General features: G+C 42.0%; 1 protein-coding gene across 3 annotated transcripts in view; it reads left to right on the top strand.

Moving 5' to 3' along the window:
- Positions 1–19634, top strand: part of LOC144689724 (tyrosine-protein phosphatase non-receptor type 14-like) — a 283673-nt gene that overhangs the window by 203340 nt on the left and 60699 nt on the right. For all 3 annotated transcript variants that reach the window (XM_078557065.1, XM_078557062.1, XM_078557063.1), the window contains 2 exons: positions 17739–17809; positions 19113–19200. In XM_078557065.1, coding sequence (XP_078413191.1) covers positions 17739–17809; positions 19113–19200 — 159 coding nt within the window. The remainder of the gene's footprint in view (positions 1–17738; positions 17810–19112; positions 19201–19634) is intronic.

Genomic DNA, 19634 nt, shown 5'->3' with positions numbered 1-19634 from the left:
AACTTGGTTCTGTAGCTTCCAGCTCAATCCTGCTCCCTGGCAACTGTCTTGAGATTAAACCAGACTGTGTGCAATCTTGGTGGCGCATCTGATCACGTGATTATTTTCCAAACACACATTTGGGCCATTGCGAAGACTGCCTATTTCCATCTCCATAACATAGCATGATTTGCCCCCTGCCTCAGCTTATCTTTTTTTATTTGTTTGTGGAATGTGGGCATCACTGGCAAGGCAGCTGAAACCTTCATTCATACCTTTGCTACCTCTAGTCTCAGCTATTGCAATGCACTCCTGACTGATCTCCCATTTTCTACACTTTAATACTTATCACCCATCACATTCCCCATGAAATTAAGAGTCCTTTTAGCAAACAGTCCACTGTTGCTCCTGGTTTCCAGTGGGTTCCCATATCCCCATTTCGCCAAGTAGTAATTTCAAGTGAACATCTCCAGCCACTTTCTTCAGTTTTCTGAGAGTTCCTTAAATCCACCACCAGCAATAAAGCCTGTTCCGATTCTTCTCCCTGGCCATGCCAGGATGAATCTCCCAAAATATTTAGATGGCTGCAGGATGCTTCTCTTCTAGAGACTATCTCACTCCCCAATCTGGCTGTGGTAACTTGCAAAGCCAAGCAGCTTCTCTCTGGTGACCACACATAACCTCTGCTGTCTGCAGCATTCATTGATCTGTAGGGGAATCTAAAACAAAGGAACACAGTCTCGGGATGAGGGGTTGATGATTTAGGACTGAGATGTGAGAAGAAGAGAAATTACTTCACTCAGAAGGGTTATGAATCTTTGGAATTCTGTACCCCAGAGGGTTATGGATGCTCCATCTTTGAACACATTTAAGGCTAGGATAGACAGGTTTTTGGTGTCTCAGGAAAACAAGGGATATGGGGAGCAGGTGGGGAAGTTGAGTTGAAGCCCAATGTCAGCCATGATCGTATGGAATGGCAGAGCAGGCTTGACAGGCCATATGGCCTACTCCTTCTATTTCCTGGGTGGAATTTTATGCCGGCGGGATTTTACAGTCCCTCCAAAGCCATTGGGCTTTTCGAACAGCTCGCCACATTTTATGGCCCCGCTTCCGCCGCGACAGTGCCATCAAATTCTGCCCTTTGTGTTTTTGTAGGGAAACCTGTAACCTGATCTTAAAAATAGCTTAATTTGCCCTCTTCCCCATAGCAATGTGAAACACAATAACCTTGCATTCAAGTAGAAATATTAATTAGCTATCCCTGACTCTAACTCCTTTACATCCTAGAAATGAATGGATAGTTTCTAGCGCAACTGCTATATCCAATACCAACAACACCGTTCAGGGACTCTGGGAGACTTGGGGCTGGATTTCCGCTACTGAGACAGGCAACTCGAATTGATAAATTTCCCTACTCGGCAGTTCTACCTTAGTAGAAACTGCCCTGTCAGACCCAATTTTCGCTCCTAGGTGGGGGTAGTGGGTGCAGGATGCTGTTGGGTGGATCACCCCAGAAACAGATTGGAGAAGGCCATATGGGCAGAAAAATGTCAAGGTGGGCTGATTAAAAGGCCCATCTTGGTTCTCTGAGATTTTGTCCCAGTTGTTTGCTTCTATTTTAGGCCCTGTAGCCTTTGACACCTTGTCATCTTGTGGAAATAAACATTGAGGCATTAACAAAATAGATCACAGAAAATATTGCTTATTGTAACATCAGAAAGCTGTCAGACAGAGTTGTTCCTTCTTGCCAGCTGTGTCAACTGAAGTAATCCTTTTATGTGAGTCTGGGTTCTTGACCAGCATACTTGTCTGAGAGCCCAGACTCACATAAAATATTTTACTTTGTTGACACAGCTGGGGAGAAGGGAATATTTTGCCTGATTGACAGCTTTATGATGTTACAATCTATTTCTTTCTATGATCTCTTTTGTCAATGGCTCAATGTTTATTTGCACAAGATAATGTGGCATCCAATGGTTATAGCTTCTGTTATTGATACCTAAAAAGTTTTGTTGTTTGACACTTTTATAGTGTTGCAGCAACAGCAGTTTTTTTTAATAAGAAAGGGTGTTTTTTAAGCAGGTCCACACATGCCCCTATAGGGTTCGTTTGGTTCTGTACAGTGTGTATACTGGATGAATGGGCATGGAAGTGCCATGAGTTGGTATGGAGGGTATGAGAGGTCATTGGGGGATAGGTGGAGGGCATGAGTTGGCATGGAGGGTATGAGGAGCCATGAGAAGGGTGAGAGCATGAGTCGGCATGGAGGGAGCATGGTAAGGCCTCAGTCTTATCTTTCAAAATCCAGACTGTGGTTCACGATTCCACTGAGGGGCAAGAAGCAAGAGTCTTGGAGAAGTTGGACTGCTTCACAAAAATTGCAAGTGGCTAGGAGATGCCTACTCCCACAATGGAGTCAGCTAGGTGGAGAGTGCACAGTGCAGGCTTGCTACCCACACCCCTATCCTGCGCCAGTGAAAATTGGGGGTGCTGGGAATAGGGTGGGAATCCCAGAATCTGGTCTTGCCCCCATTTTTAATGGCTCTGCGGTCCTTACGACTCTGCGAAGTGGTAGGTTCAGACCCTGCTGCCACAAACCACCCAGGCCTACTGTCAGGCAGACTGCAGAACAGGTCACATGACTACTTCATTACCCTAAATTTAAAGCTGCAGTCCCAAAATATAATGATGTTAGAAACCTCATAATAGTAGCAGAAATCCTTGGATTCCAGCATCAGGTTTTATGGTTGTAGAATTAGTATTTCTAATATTGTTGAAAACAATAAATTATTCTGAATATCATTATAAGCTATTTTTGGATCATGAGAATCTATGGGCTGGAAAATGGTCTTTGCTCTGAAAATTTTAAGCAAAAACCCCATTTTAAAGATGACCACGCTGGCAAATTTAAAATAAAAGAACATTATTTCATTTATTACAAGGTCTATTGCAAAACCACAAAGACAAAAAATATTCTTTCTTTCATTTTTATAAGTAAATTTGCTATTGATGTTTTCTTCCTAGTAGAAAATTGTTTTGCTAAGTTTTTAATCTTTTTTGTTTTATGGCTATGAACAGTTTTGGGCAAATTTCTTAATAGACTCTTCAGGTTTTTAAAAAAAAGCTCTTGAAGTAAAAAAGGGTTACCGACTCCCCTGCCTTAGAGTGTGGTGAGAACGTGGAACTTACTAGCACAGGGAGTTGGTTGAAGTGAATAATATTGATGCAATTATGTGGAGACAAGATAAGCATATCAGGGAGATGGAATGAAGGATTATGCTGATAGTTAGATGAGAAAAGATGGGCGAAGGCTTGAATGGAACTGAAACGCCAGCATGCTTAGGCTGAATGGCCAGTTTCTGTACTGTATATCCTATGCAGCCTATGTAACGTGTTCCTTTTGATATATTTCTGTTAAAAGCAGTGAATGCTGATTCTAGTTATTGTGCCCAACATTGTGAGTGAGGTGGATAAAAATCCACAGACATTCATGCAGTGTTGGCATTTGAACTGTCCATGTTGCTTATCTCTCTTTCATTGGGAAATATTTAAGCTGTGCATATTACATGCAATAAAGCATTAACTTTTTTTGTAAATGGATAAAGGAAGAATTTGCAGGGCTATGGAAAAAGAGTGCAGGGACCTGGGTGAATTGAATAGCTCTTTCAAAATCTGGCACAGACATGCTGGGTTGAAATGGCCTGTTTCTGTGCTGTATGACCTACACTTTTATTACATTATCCTCAGCACACCACCACGACCCCCCCCCCCCCCCCCAGCTGCTTTATCAATGACCTTCCCTTCATCAAATTAGAAGTAGGCACGTTTGCTGATGATTGCATGGTGTTCAGATCTGTTCCCCACTCCTCAGATAATGGAACAGTCCATGCCCCCATGCAGCAAGACCTGGACAACACTCAATCATGGGCTGTTAAGTGGCAAATAACATTCACACCACACAAATACCAGATAATGACCATCTCCAACAAGAGCGAGTCTGACCATTTCCCCATGACATTCAACAGCATTACCACCAACTCACTGCATAACTCCCCAAAGCCTTTCCAGTATCTACAAGACATAAGTCAGGAGTGTGAAGAAATACTCCCCACTTGCCTGGATGAGTGCATCTCCAATAACACTCAAGGAGCTTGACACCAGCCAGGACAAAGAACTCCGATTAATCAGCATCCCATCCACCACCATAAACATTCACTTCCTCCACCATTGGCTCACTGTAGCATCAGTATGCACCATGTACAAGATGCACTTGAGCAACTCACTAAGTCTTCGACAGCATCTTCCAAACCCACAAACTCTGCCACCTAAACAGTCAACAGGCACGTGGGAACACCACTACCTGCAATTTCCCCTCCAAGTCGCACACCACCCTGACTAGGAAATATATTGCTGTTCCTTTCTTTGTCGCTGCGTCAAAATCCTGGAACTCCCTCCCTAGCAGCACTGTAGGAATGCCGTCACCACATGGACTGGAGCTCTGCGAGAAGATGCCTCACCATCACCACCTCAAGTAATTAGATAAATGCTGACTTGTAACATCCACACTCCATGAGCAAATAAACAAAATACATCGTACAAACTGAACAATTTTTCCCATTGTTAGTTATTCGATTCAACCCATGTCCATCAATGTTATTGGTACTTTGTGAATGTAAGTATTCACAATATGTATTGATAGGGAAGAAATTAAATTGTAATTGGATTTCTCTTTGGCAGTAGTTTTTAAAATGAAAAATTGGCAGCAAAATTGTTTTTCCATTTTGCTTGGAGGGAAACATCAGTGGTGTCTAAGGTAAATGCCTGCCACCATTGCCTCTTTCACAGGTCTACTGCCTTGGTTATAGCTACAGACTGCTGAAATTTTTTGCTCTCTGATTGACCTGCAGTAAACTTTAACATTGTCATATGAAACAAACCTTCCACTGACACTCCTGCTCAGTACATCTGAACAGCTAACTTCATTTGAAGTCTTGCACATGTTGCTGAATTCATTTCGTGGTATAACTGTGGTAATTTAGCAGCATGAGAAATAATACATATGGACACATATATCAGGTGACGAGAAGCACAAGAAATAGGAGCACAAGTAGGCCATTTGACCCTTCGAACCTGCTCAGCTATTCAATATTCTAGCTGATCTTCTACCTCAACTCTACCATCCCATACTATCCCCGTATCCCTTGATTTCCTTAGTATCTAAAAATCGTTCGTTCTTTGTTTCGAATACATTGAACAACTGACTATCCTCAACTTTCTGGGGTATAGCATTGATTCATAACCCATTGAGTGAAGAAACTTCTGCTCATTTCAGTCCTAAATGGCAGACCCCTTATTCTGAGACTCTGGACTGTGACCCCTAGTTCACCCAGCCAGCGGAAACATCCTGTCAGCATCAACCCTATGAAGCCTGTTAAGCATTTTATATGTTTCAAAGAGATCATCTCTCATTCTTCTAAACTCTCAATGAATACAGATCTGGGTTACATAATTTCCCGCAAAAAGCATGACAAATCCAACCCGGCTAATTACCACCCCCCCCCGCCACCCACATCAGTCTACCCTCGATAATCAGCAAAGTGTTGGGAGGTGTCATCAACAGTGCTATATCGAATGGAACTTACACAGCAATAACCTGCTCACTGGTGCCCAGGTGAGGTTCTGCCTTGGTCCAAACATGGACAAAAGAGCTGAAGTGAGGTGAGAGTGATTGCCTTTGACATCAAGACAGCAGTTGACCAAGTGTGGCGTCAAGGAGCCCTAGCAAAACTGGAATCAACGGGAATCAGGGGCAAAACTCTCCACTTGTTGGATTCATACCTAGCACAAGGGAACATGGCTGTGGTTGTTGGACATCAATCATCTCAGTTCCAGGACTTTACTGCTGGAGTTCTTCGAGGTAGTGTCGTACGCACAACCATCTTCAGCTGCTTCATCAATGACCTTCCTGCCATCATAAGGTCACATGTGGGTATGTTAACTGATGATTACACAATGTCCAGTACCATTCGCGATGACGCGGATACTGAAACAGTCCATGCCCATATGCAGCAAGACCTGGACAACATTTAGGCTTGGGATGGTAAGTGGCAAGTAACATTCATGCCACACAGTGCCAGGCAAAGACCATCTCCAGCAAGAGTATCTAACCATCTTCCCTTGACATTCAGTGGCATTACCCTCGCTGAATCCCCCACTTTCAACATCCTGGGGGTTCTCATTGACCAGAAACTGAACTGGACCAGCCATTTAAATACTGTGGCTACAAAAGCAGATTAGAGGCTGGTTATTCCACAGTGAGTAACTCACCAGCTGACTCCCTCAAAGCCTCTCCACAAGTTAGAAGTGTGATGGAATACTCTCCACTTGCCTGGATGAGCGCAGCTCTAACAACACTCAAGAAGCTGGACACCATCCAGGGCAAAGCAGCTGACTTTATTGGCACCCCATCCACCACCTTAAACATTCACTCTCTCCACCACTGATGCACAGTGGCAACAGCGTGTACCATCCACAAAATGCGCAGGAACTCGCCAAGGCGCCTTCAACAGCAGCTTCCAAACCTGTGACTTCTACCACCTAGAAGGACAAGGGCAGCATTTATATGGGATCACCACCACCTGAAATTCCCTTCCTAATAGCGCTGTTGGTGTACCTGACCACATGGACTGCAGTGATTCAAGGCAGCAGCTCACCACCGCCTTTTCAAGGGCAATTAGGGATAGGTGATAAATGCTGGCTGAGCCAATGATGCCCACATGCCTTGAAAGAATTTAAAAAAGGCTGAGGCCCAAGCACTGCTGCTTGCATTACCACTAACCCAAAAATGACCCTTTTATTTCAAGTCACTCTATTTTCTCCCTGTTAACCAGTCCTCAGGCCATGCTATTATATTATCTCTCTCCCTTGAGCCCTAATTTTGTTTAATAACCTCTTGTGTGGCACCTTACCGAGTGCTTTTTGAAAATCCAGATATGTCCACTAGTTCCCCCTCATCTACCCTGGTAGTTACAACCTCAAAAAAAATTCTAACAGTCCTGTCAAATACTATTTCCTCCTCATTAATCCATTTTGACTCTGCCCAGCCATATTATAATTTTCTAAGTTCCTTGTTACCACATTGCTAATAATAAATTCTAGCATATTCCCTACTACTGATATCAGGTTACTTGGTCTATAGTTGCCCCTCCTTTCTTAAGGCCACATTTTCCCTTTGAGGTGAGAATTGCATGTCAAGAGATCCTGCATCCTGTCTGGCAGTACTGGCCCATGCTATCTTCATGGTGTGCTGTCAAGAATGGGCTGGAGTTGGAGCTGCCACCTCCTGAAGCAGACCTGAGACAGGCAGATGCGAGATGGGCAGCTTAGAAAGCTCACTGGAGCATTGGCCCAGTTTTGTACATAAGTGTAAGGCATTCTAGGCTTCAATCCCCACTGACTCCTGCCATCCCATGTCCCCTGCATACCCCCCATGCCCACTAACCCAGCATCGATTATGGACTGAACTCATGAGCCCTGTATGTCTTTGAGATGCTCATGAAACTGTCAAAATAAACAAACAGCCATTCAAAAACCACTTCAAAAAACCATAATCCTCTTGGGAGCTCATAAAATTATCAAACACACAGCCATTCAAGCGCCACTTGGAAAAAGCCTTAATCCTCTTTAAATGTTCATAAAACTGTCAAAATAAATAAACAATCATTCCCAGACCTCTTAAGAAAAACATAATCCTCTTTGGAGCTCATAAAACTGTCAATTTAAAGAAATCTCACCCTTGACAGCTGTATCAACAATCCCTGCTCAGCTGAATCCATTATCGGGATTTGGATCTCAGCCAAGATGAGATCCCATTGCACAACTGTGTCAACAAAATCTCCAGAGCTTAATATTTTAAAGCTTTTGCAGTAGTGGAATAGATGGTTATCTGTTGCCCTGCTTCAGAGGCTAAACAGATGGCTTACCTATCAATCATTGAACTCAGCCGTCTGTTCTACTGCCTCTAAGGCTCAGTCTATGTCTGGTCTGTCAAAGAATGTAACGATCAATGCACAGAGTCCAACTGACACATTAAGACCTGAATCTCAATATTGTTGAGTACAGAAGAGCACTTTATCCACTGTAAAAAAAAAAGTACTCAATGCATTTGAATGCTTTCAGAATGCTGATCAATGTAATGCTCACTTACATTTTAAGAACGAAGCCCTATCATCAATCACTGCATTAAAAGCATACTTAATTAGATGCTGTATGATAATTTATGATGTGTGAAATGGACAACAATTTTAAATTTACCTGTCAAAAGGTTCCTGATTCCAGAACAGGCTTCCCCCAAGATTCACTACCCGTCTAACCTGCTGTGGTTCACACAAGCTTCAGAAGCCCAGCTACCTCCATGAAAATCTCAAACTTGATGAAGTACAAAATAGAAGAAGGCAGTAATATGGCAGTCCCATGGCAGCTTGTGTGCACACACAACGCAACCTGTCACATTTCCTGTGTGTGAAAATGGCAACCTGCAGGAATGAGGTCGCAATTTCAGATTTCAAACTGCTCCCCACTTTCATTTGAGTATCCTTGACATGAGTTTGACACTTGTCATGATGGCAAAATTCAGCCCTTATATCGGTGTTCTTTTTACTACCTTCCAATGCACAGGGACCGATCTAGAATCTAGGCAATTCTGGAAGATCAAAACCAATGCATCGACTATCTCTATAGCTACCTCTTAAATCCTAGGATGCAGGCCATCAGACCCAGGGGCTTTGTCATCTTTCAGTCCCATTAATTTCCTCAGCACCATTTCTTTGATATTAGATTAAAAGCTGTTGATTGTCTCGTGCTTTAAGACACTTAAATACTTTGATTGCAATTCACCAACACCTCTATGGGAAGCCATTAATTTCTCGTAGGCCAGCAAAAGCTCACAAATACTACAGCTGATTTTCCCCACCCTCATACCCTAGATCCTACCTTTTGATACTTGTTTCTGACAGTGAAATATGCAAGAACTTGATCAGAAATAATGAGACAAAGTAACACTCTATGCCTGCAGGCAGCCCCACACCTGTAGGGCACTATCATTTGTTTTTGATTTTTCCTGCCAAGGCAGGACTGTTCATTTGAAGCTATTTTTTGTGTGAAGATCAAACACACCTGATTCCTTTCAGAGCTTTTTTTAAGAAAATCTTTTTGACTTTGCAGGTGCACCTGATCTAAACAACCCAAAGCCACGTCTCAGATTAGTTCATTAGGTAATTTTCCCCACAGCTACCAGCAGACCAGAAATTCTGCTTTAAGAACTGCTTGTATTATGTAAATATTGGGGAAGAGTTTCAAAGTTATTTAGTAATCTGAATCGTGAGCATGTCATTGATGTCGAATACATTTGAGGGTCTCTAACTGTTCCAATTCAATGCCATATTTAACTGCTAGCTGTCTTCATAATCCATGAACTAAAGTCATGCAAAGGTTATGAAGGTGAGGATGAGTTCATTTAATTACATAATTGGATGAGCGCAGCTATGGCCTTTTTGCCATGGTTAAAGGCAATAAAATATCTTGCACAAATGGACTTTTTTCACAGAACGGTAATATTTTTCACAAAGTTATTTGCACTGAAACATTGTCCCTCATGCACAGAGCAACTTCATGAAGTTTGGGCACTTGTTGGAAAATTGTTCATAGGCATAGAGCCATAGAGTTATACACGAAAACAGACCCTTCGGCCCATTGTGGCCGTGCTGGTGATCAAGCACCTATCTATTCTAATCCCGTTTTCCAGCACTTGGCCCATAGCCCTCTATGCTATGGCGTTTCAAGTGCTCATCTAAATACTTCTTAAATGTTGTAAAATCCCATATATCAATTCAGCTCATTTTTTTAATCATAATTTTTTAGATTAAAAGGATGAAGTGTGACATCAATTCCTGCTTCAGTTCCTTATCCGTTTTCACATGTCTAACACTGTAGCTGTGTGTGGGGAAACAATGGATGATATTTCATGTCAATGTGGCATTTCGATGGAGTATTCCTTCAACGATTTTTTTCATTCTTCTCCTACTTATTTCCCTGATCTCAAGAAGGCACTGTTTCTACTTAAAGTATAGAAAGTCATTTGGTAATACAGAACTTGAGTATTGCTGAAAAAAAAGACATGTCTAAGCTTTTCATCTTGCACTCATCACGACATGTCACAAGAATACGAACGTAAGGGAAAAACAACAGTTTATACTGTATGTGAAGAGAGTGCTGATTGGTTGGCAAGTGGCGTTGCCATGGAGAATGCACCAGTGATGGTGACTGACAGTTAACTGCCAAGCATTGTTTGAAATTTAAACCAGGCAGCTTGACCCTGATTGGTCAAGGCATTGCCCTGAAGACTAAGTCAGCGAATGGCTGTGACTTATTTTGTATAGCTGAAACATGTGCAGTACGTGTACATGTTCTTTCTGCCTGCAAAGAACGGAGCCCTGTGTATTAACCTATGTAGCTTCCAGTACACGCAAATGCACCACACTTTGAAATCATAGAATCACACAGTGCAGAAGAGGCCCTTCGGCCCATCGAGTCTGCACTGACACGTGAGAAACACGGCAGCGGTCAAATGAACTCCCCTTCCTTGACGTATTATTTGAGAAATCTGCCATGGAGTTCTCTACCACGGTCTATCAAAAGTCCACCTTCGATGGTCAAATATACGTGTTACGATTCTTACAGTTCCACATGCTATAAAATTGGTCTCGTCGGCAACCTTGTAAATTTGGCCGAGCCATTTGCTTACCACGCAAGCTTGATGCTGAAATAGAGCTGATAAAAGGCATCCTGCAGGATAATGGCTACTGTAGTAATTGTGGCTTCACTTAGTGTGTAATGTACCTTTTAAGAATAATACTTGTTAAAGATCACATGATCTGTAGTAACCAATAGGAGAGTGGCACAGGCTACCTTAGCAGTCAAGTGTAGAGTTAGAGTTGGAGTTGAAAACACGTGTAGTTGCTGCTGAGTATAGTGTAAATAAACTTAATGTTTCCACCAAGAGGCGCCAGCAGATAACGCTAATAGTAAAACCTAGCAACCCTACAACAAACTGGTGATGACGATAAAACAGGATTGAACAGAAGAAATCAAGTTAGAAAGAAATCGGCACTATACCTTGCCCAGTGATTGTAAGTAGCAAGCTCCGTTAGAATTGAAGAAGTTATTCTCTCTCAAAATGCCACAATTTGGGAGAATTGATCCTTGAACCAGCCACAAACAATTGGTCTCAATACATAGAACACCTCGTGTTCTTTTTTTAAGCGAATGAGATGACGGGGTAGAGAAGAGGCGAGCGATCCTCTTGAGTACTTGTGGGAGCAAAACCTACAGCTTGATTCGAAGTTTGGCAGCACCCAATGCCCCAGATTCAAAAGATTTTGATGAATTGGTGGACTTTGTGAAGGGTCACTTTCAAGCCAAGCCCTCAGTCACGATGCAGAGGTTCAGGTTTAAGTCGCAAATAGCACCCCGGGTGAGACAATTGCATGCTACGTGGAAACTTTGAAGCAGTTAACGGAACATTGTGAGTTCAGTACGACTCTGAACGTCATGCTCAGAGATCGTTTAATGTGTGGTGTGAAAGGGAACTCTATTCAGAAGAGAATATTGCCTGAAGTGAATCTGGATTTCAAGTAGGCACTAGAGATGGCGCTGGCCATGGAAAGAGCAGTAAGAGATTCAAGAGCAATATAGGGTGTGCAAAATGGCGCTGTCCTCCACATCGGGCGGGAAACCTCAACCAAAAGAGGCGTGAAAAAGCAAAATTTCGCTGAGAAACAGGAAACGGCCCCTGCTAGCCGAAGAATAAAGAAAAATAACTTAGCAGTGAAAACGAAAAATAATTTTAATAGAGGTGGGAGCAAGCAGTCTGTTAGCGATTGGCAGTTTAAAAAAATCGAAAGCTGTTATTGTCATAAAAATGGACATGTGATGAGGCAGTGCAAGGAAAGATTCTAGCAGGCTTGTAAACAGAAGAAGAAGCCCAATGAAATCTACAATGTAGAAGAGCCTGAAACAACAAATTCAGACACTTACTTGTTGTTTAATCTGAAAGTTGGAAAGACAGAACCAATATTTGTCGCAGTGAAAGTAAATGGCAAACCTGTTAAAATGGAAGTGGACACGGGAGTTTCCACTACAGTAATTGGGGAACATACCTTCAGATATTTGAATAATGGTGAACATCACTTAAGTCTAGAAGAAACGGCCGCCAAGCTAAAAACATATGCAGGTGAAGACTTTTAAGTAAAAGGCATAAGCAGAGTAACTGTCCATTATGGAAGCCAAGTGACAAAGCTACCCTTAATGGTGGTAGCAGGTGAAGGGCCAAGCCTCCTGGGGCAAAATTGGTTAAAGGAGATTAAGTTAGCATGTGCTGAAATTTTCCAGTTGAGAGCAAGCGGGCTACCAGAGCTACTTAGAAAGTACACCACCATCTTCAAGGACAAACTGGGGAATATCCAGGGCTTGCAGACCAAGATTCATGTGGATCCGGAAACAACTCTTTGCTTCATGAAGGCGAGACCAGTGCCATATGCCCTGCGAGAAAAAGTTGACATTGAACTGAACAGACCAGAGAAACTGGGCATTATACAACCTGTTTAGTTCTCAGAATGGTCAGCACCCATAGTCCCTGTCCTTAAACCTGACCAGGGTGTCCGATTTTGTGGAGACTACAAACTGACCGTTAATAAGGCAGCTAAGCTAGACAGGCACCCCACTCCAAAAATCGAAAAACCTGTATGCCAAGCTGGCAGGAGGGACAACATACAGAAAGCTGGAAATGAGTCATGCTTATCAACAACTAGAGTTGGATAATGCCTCCCGGGAATTTGTCACAATTAATACCCACAAAGGGTTGTACCAACACACATGATTGCCTTTCAGTGTCTCCTCCGCTTGTGCCATCTTTCCGAGATAAATGGAAAGCTTACTGCAGGGACTGCCCCGGGTTGTAGTCTCTTTAGATGACGTATTGGTGACAGGATTTACTGAAAAAGAGCATTTGGAAAACTTAGAAGAAGTCTTAAAATGTTTATTGCAGGCTGGAGTGCATTTTAAAAAAAAAAAGAGTGCATGTTGCAAGTGAGGGAGGTAATCTGTCTGGGTCACCGAGTAGATTCCTAGGGCCTCCACCCGCTTGAGGAGAAAGTGAGAGCCATAAGAGAGGCACCTGTGCCAAAGAACGCCTCAGAGCTCAGATCATTCCTAGGAATGAGTAACTATTATGGGTGGTTCTTACCCAATTTGTCTATAGTGCTGGCCCCCTGCATTCTCTACTAAAAAAGAACCAACATTGGTCTTGGGAGGCACCCCAGAAAGAAGCTTTCATAAAGATGAAACAATTGTTGCACTCGTCCAATCTATTAGTGCATTATGACCAGATAAAAGAATTGGAGCTGACATGTGATGTATCTCCCTATGGAGTCTGAACAATGCTTTCCCATCGGATGGATGACGGCAGGGAAGGGCCAACAAGGACACTCACCACAGTGGAAAAGGGATACTCGCAGATAGAAAAAGGTCTGTCCATCATATTTGGCATCAAGAAATTTCACCAGTATGTACACGGCTGCCATTTTACAATCATTTCAGACCACAAACCGTTGCTAGGTTTGTTCAGTGAGGATAAGGCTATACCACCCATAACCTCAGCAAAAATACAACGATGAACTTTAATTCTGGCAGCATATGAATACACTGTTCGTTCACAGGCCTGGCAATCAAATCACAAACACTGATGCCCTTAGTCATTTGGCTTTACAAGAAAATGATGAGCACGTCCCAGTTCCACAGGAACTTGTTTTACTGTTAAATTTCTTAGATTCCTCGCCAGTATGTGCTCAACGGACCAGAGACTAGACAAGTCAGGACTCAGTCCTATCTCTGGTATGAAAACAAGTGTTATGTGGTTGGTCACAGCAGCCCGTATCTGACTAAATGAAACTGTAGTTCAACAGAAGAACCAGCCAGGGTGGCATCTTATTGTGGGGAGCATGAGTGATAGTTCTTCCAAAGGTAAGGGAGCCACTTTTTATTGAACTACACCATGCCCATCCAGGAATTTCCTGAATGAAGACCATAGCACACTGTTAACTATAGTGGCCTAGGATGGATGGCAAAATAAGGAGTTTAGTAATGCACTGTGTGCAATGTTAGCAACTGCAAAAGTTGCCAGTGACTGCTCTGATACACCCATGGGAGAGGCCAGGTTGACCCTGGGTGCGGTTACTCGTTGTTCCCAGGAAAAGTCCAATGTTGCCAATGTTTCTGCTCATTATCGATGCCCATTCAAAATTTTTGGATATCTGAGGTGAAGTCACCAACGTCAGGCGCTACAATTCAGAAACTATGTCAGAGTTTTTACATTCATGGATTACCAGAAGTAGTTGTTTCCAATAATGGCCTCAACGGCATCACTCATGTGAAAGCTGCACCGTTCCACCCTTCCTTAAATGGATTGTCCAACAGGGCAGTTCAGAAGTTCAAGGCAGGCATGAAAAAGCTAATTGGCAATTCCTTGGCAACCAAGCTAGCATGCTTTTTCATTATAGAACTACAACTCACACAACAGTTGTCACACCTGTGGAGTTATTGTTGAAACTCCGTCTCAGAGCGAGATTGAGCTTAATAATGCCGAATTTAGAGGGGAAGGTGGAAAGGAGTCAGGGAAGCCAGAAAACTAGACACGACTGGCATAGTTGTGAGAGGAAATTTACCGTAGGAGAGTTGGTATACGTGAAAAACTTTGGGGAAGGACCAAAGAGGTTACCAGGTGAAATAGTGCGGTGACTGGACCTCTATCTTACCATGTGGAGGTGGAAGGCCAGATCATCTGTCAACATGTGGACCATTTAAGGAAGGGAAAGACAAATCACTAAGATTTGGTTCCACCAATGATCATGACCGGGTCTGCATTTCCTGTTGAGGATACTCAACCCAGGACTGACATATCTGATGTTCCTAAAAGAGTTGAGGACACAGAAGTGCAAGTGCCCACCGAAGCACCTGATGTTCAGACAACTTCGGAAAAGGAGGTTCATGACAAAGAATCTGGAGTTGTGGAGCTGCGATGTTTCACATGTACCAGGAAACCACCTGAAAGACTGAACTTGTAAATTCCTTACCCAGTGTGAATATTATGTTGCCTTGAAAAATATGTACTTGTAAATATATGTATAACCTAGATAAAGGCGGAGGAATATAGTAATTATGGTTTTATTTGGTGTGTAATGTACCTTTAAGAATAATACTTGTTAAGGAAGATCATATGAGCAGTAGTAACCAATTAGAGAGTAGTGTTGTCTACCTCAGCAGTCAATGTGGAGATGGAATGGTAGTAGAAAGCACATGTGTAGTTGCTGCTGAGTATATTGTAAATACACTTAATGTTTCCACCCAAGAAGTGTGCAGATCAACTCTATCACTAATAGTACAATTCAATCACCCTACAACAGTTAGCCTGATCAGATAATTTCACGCGGTATATCGCGCAAACTCATGAACGGGCCTATGGCCGTCACTTTAGGCCCTGAAAAGTGTCCAGTCTACCTCAGATTACAGCAACACAAGTGGTATTCACACTACCAGGATGCTGACGACCAGCCAAAAAAACAATCTGCCTATCACACTAATGAGTAATGTAGTATATGAATTTCAGTGCCAATATGATGCTAGATATGTAGGCCATGCATCCCAAATTCTGGTGGATCGTATCAAACAGCATGTGCCAGCCGATGTTCACAACGGGCAGGGTACAGACTATACCCAACTAGCCCAAGCTTGCAGAACTCAAAACACAGCGTCCAACATTCGATGCAATTCAACGATTGGACAACATTTGTTAATTAATCCTGAGTGTGCTAAAAATTACGCTGACAGCTGATTTAAGATGGTCAGTCGGGCTCACAGTGTGGCACATGTGCGTGTACTGGAAGCTACATATATTAATACACAGGGCCCTATTCTTTGCAGATAGGAGGAACATGTGCACACACTGCACTTGTGTCAGCTAAACAAAATTAAGTGACAGCCATTCACTGACTCATTCCTCAGGGCAATACCTTGACCAATCAGGGTCAAGCTGCCTGATTTAAATTTCAAACAATGCTTGACAGTTAACTGTTAGTCACCATCACTGGTGCATTCTCCATGACAACGCCACGTGCCAACCAATCAGCACTCTCTTCACATACAGTATAAATTATTGATTTTCTCCTTATATTGGTATTCTTGCGAAGTGTCCTAATGAGTGCAAGACGAAAATCATCGACATGTCTATTTTTTCAGCAATACTAAAGCACAGATCCTCGGGCATGGGCTGCCCTAAGGCAGGAGTTCTCAACTGGGATCTGCGCGATGGTTTCAAAAATAACCACAGAATGTGTTAGAGAAAAAAAACTTGTACCTATAAATTAACTGCTTACTACTCAGAAGAAATGCTTGCATTTGTTTAAGTGAGTTTCCCTACCTAGGGTCACTGCATTTTCAAAATGATTCACTCTGTGAAGTGTTTTGAAAAGTCTAGGCAACATGAAAAGGTATTTTATACTGTTAAAGATATTTATGTCTCAACACAAGTTCAGCTGGCTGGAGATCACCAGATCAATCAGCCAGATTGGAGAAATGTGGAGGTGTCACTTTGAGAGCATCAGTCATCTGACGTAGGTTCCTAGAGCTTCTTCTGCCCCAAGGTGACAGCCTGTTGTACAAAGGAGCTTGGTTCAGAAGAATTTAATATATCTGATTGATATAAGTTATAGCCAGATTATGAAACATTAATTCAATATTAGCATTTTTAACTGATTTTTAGATGTTTTTAAAAAGTTCACTTTAATTGAAGAAGCAAGTCATGTGACATTAGGTCTTGATGTTCGTATGAGAATTGAGAAATATTCCTTGACACATTAATGATATATACATACTATATTATTATATATGTGTGTGTGTGTGTGTGTGCGTTAACTACTTTTTTCATAGAAGAAATACTTGTATTTTAGGGGGTTTGTGGAACTTTTAAGTACATTGCAGGAGGTGGAAGGTGTAGAGGGCCTCAGATGCTGAAGCCCTTGACAAACAGTGAGTGATTGAGAGAAACCCCCAGAAATTCTATCCCTTTGTGGAATTGAAGGCATCTCAGTCAAATCTAGTTGCAATCTTGGCTGAATTTCCAACAGCACACGCAACAATGATTTGCATTTATGTAGTGCCTTAACCTAATAAGAATCCCTGAATAAGAATCAGGGGTGAGAATGCTAGATGATTTAATTTTCCCCTCCCAGCCTAGAGGAACTAATAGTTTTATGGTGATCAGAATTTTTGTACAGCATGGAACCTCACTCGACATAAGCATGAGAGACAGTGAATTGGCGTCTAATAAACTCACGCTCCAAACTGACGATGAAGCCTCTCAATTTCTGCCCTTGGATGGCAACTTTATAAGGCTTTAAGACCCTTCCTTTATTTTCCCCTCTCTTTATTGCATTTTTCAACTATGATGTTGGTGCTGCACTGTAGTGACATGGGTTGTGGTATTACTGAAGTAATTATTTTTCAATTTGGTTAAGCCTAAGCAATTGTACCCAGAGCAAATTTCTGATAGGGCAATGAAAGTGTACTGATTGATTGATTGGTAAGTGATTTCTAGCATCATAACTATGATTAGCTGGAAAATTTGAATATTTTGTGTGATCTGTTTACAGGATTGGGCTCAAGATGAACGGATGTTGGAAGAAATGACACACAAGGTAGCAATGCAACACCAGGCCTACAGGTAAGCAAGGCTTCCAGTGTAGTAGAACTCGGACTGAAAAACTGGAGCACAAAATTATGTTTTACAAGAGCTTGGTTTCTTACAGGTGTTCCTTTGATCCATTCTTCATTCTTGAGAGAATAGCTTTCTAAGAATTGCTGCCAGAATATAGCCTAACATTCGTTTATATGTTTTTCTAAGCCCACTTCTAGCTGTTCATTATAGTGCTACAAACAGGATCGTAGCTTTCACCATGTTTTAAAAAGTGCCATAAAATCTCTCATAAAATGTCAGTATCTGCATTTTTTAAAAAAAATGAACAATAGATATTAATCAGATGGGAATGTGGAATTAATACGAACAGATCAGCCATAGATGGGTGGGTCGGTGGCAGGTAGACTGCTAATGTGAGCACCCTAATTTGCTGGTCCCCCTGCCTGGTTACTGCCTCTACAGGTGGTGTTGCCATTTACTCAGTTTAGCTCTATTATTTTGATAATCTCCCTTCTTTATGCCAACTTGGCTTAATTAGTATCACTATCCTCTCGTGGTTATGGGTTCAAGTCATTAACTAGGCTGAAACTTTAGTGCAACACTGAGGAATTACTGCATTGTTAGAAATGCAGAGCTTTGGATGAAAAGTTAAAGGTTCCGTCTTCCTGTTCCTGTGACTCGGCTGCGCATAAAAATTTCCTTGACACTATTTTGTAGAAGCTTTCCAAAGCTTTATCCAGCATCGCTCCCTCAATCAATACCACCAAAGATAGAGTAACTGGCTAAGCATCTCACTTGCTGTTAGTGGGACTTTGCTGTGTGTAGATTAGCTGTCACATTGTCCCACATAACCATAGTGACTGCAATTCCAAAATAATGCATGGAATTTGAAGCACTTTGGTAAATCCTCAAAGAAACAATGACATGCTATATAATGGCAAGTTTGTTCTTTTCTGTACATGTGCCCAAATATTAATTACATTTGCTCTGCCAAAGATTTGTTCTTCTAACTGAGTTAGTTTTTGTTTTTCCTGCTTTTCCCTACTCCGCCTTCCCATTTCACGTCTGAGGGGGACTGGGGACAGACAAGCTTGCAATCCTTTTCCCATATTGCTATAGAATCAAATCTAGGAAGAAGGAGAGAATGCCCTGGTGTGATTCGCCAGAGGTTTTACAGATTTGAGCTTCTCCAAGCTGAATCTAATTGGGTTCCACTACAGTATTTGCTTTTATATGAATGACATCACCGATAAATGCAGGCAGCATTGTATTTGGATGGTGGAAATGTTACCTTTAAGAAGTGTGGATGTATGATTTTTTTTCTTCCCAGTGGGATGCCACCTGCAGAGGCTGAGTTACTATATATAAAAGAAGTGGAACAGCTTGAAGGCTTTGGACAAGAAAGCTTTCCTGCTAAGGTACATCAGAAATTGTCACCTTAAGTTTGAAAGATATCTTTTCAGATATTTTAGATTCTTACCAATGCATTTTAAGCTTGTTTTTGAATATATTTAACATTCTCTATGTGGGATTGGTGTATTTGAATGCAGGTTATTTTTTTTAAAAATGAATTAGAATTTAAATTGGCAAGGGGGTAATTTTTTAAGAGCCAAGTAGATGCATTATGATGTGAGTAACCTCAATGCTGCAAACGGGACAATGCTAACAATCCCTGACCATCCCGCCAGGTCAGACTGATGGGAGGCTAGCGAGGCCCTCAAAGGTAAGTATAAAAAAAAACTCTCCATATTGAGGTCAGAAGCAGCAGGAGAGCTCCTCTGTGCCCCACAAGTAAAGTACAGGCATGTGTTCCTCAAAGCTACCTCCCGCTGCTAGCTGCGAAACCATTCTC

Source organism: Cetorhinus maximus, chromosome 14 (assembly GCF_964194155.1).
Source record: "Cetorhinus maximus chromosome 14, sCetMax3.hap1.1, whole genome shotgun sequence".
NCBI classification, from domain to species: Eukaryota; Metazoa; Chordata; class Chondrichthyes; order Lamniformes; family Cetorhinidae; genus Cetorhinus; species Cetorhinus maximus.
The sequence above is the reverse complement of the archived record's forward strand: the minus strand, read 5'-3'. Positions and strand labels throughout refer to the sequence as shown.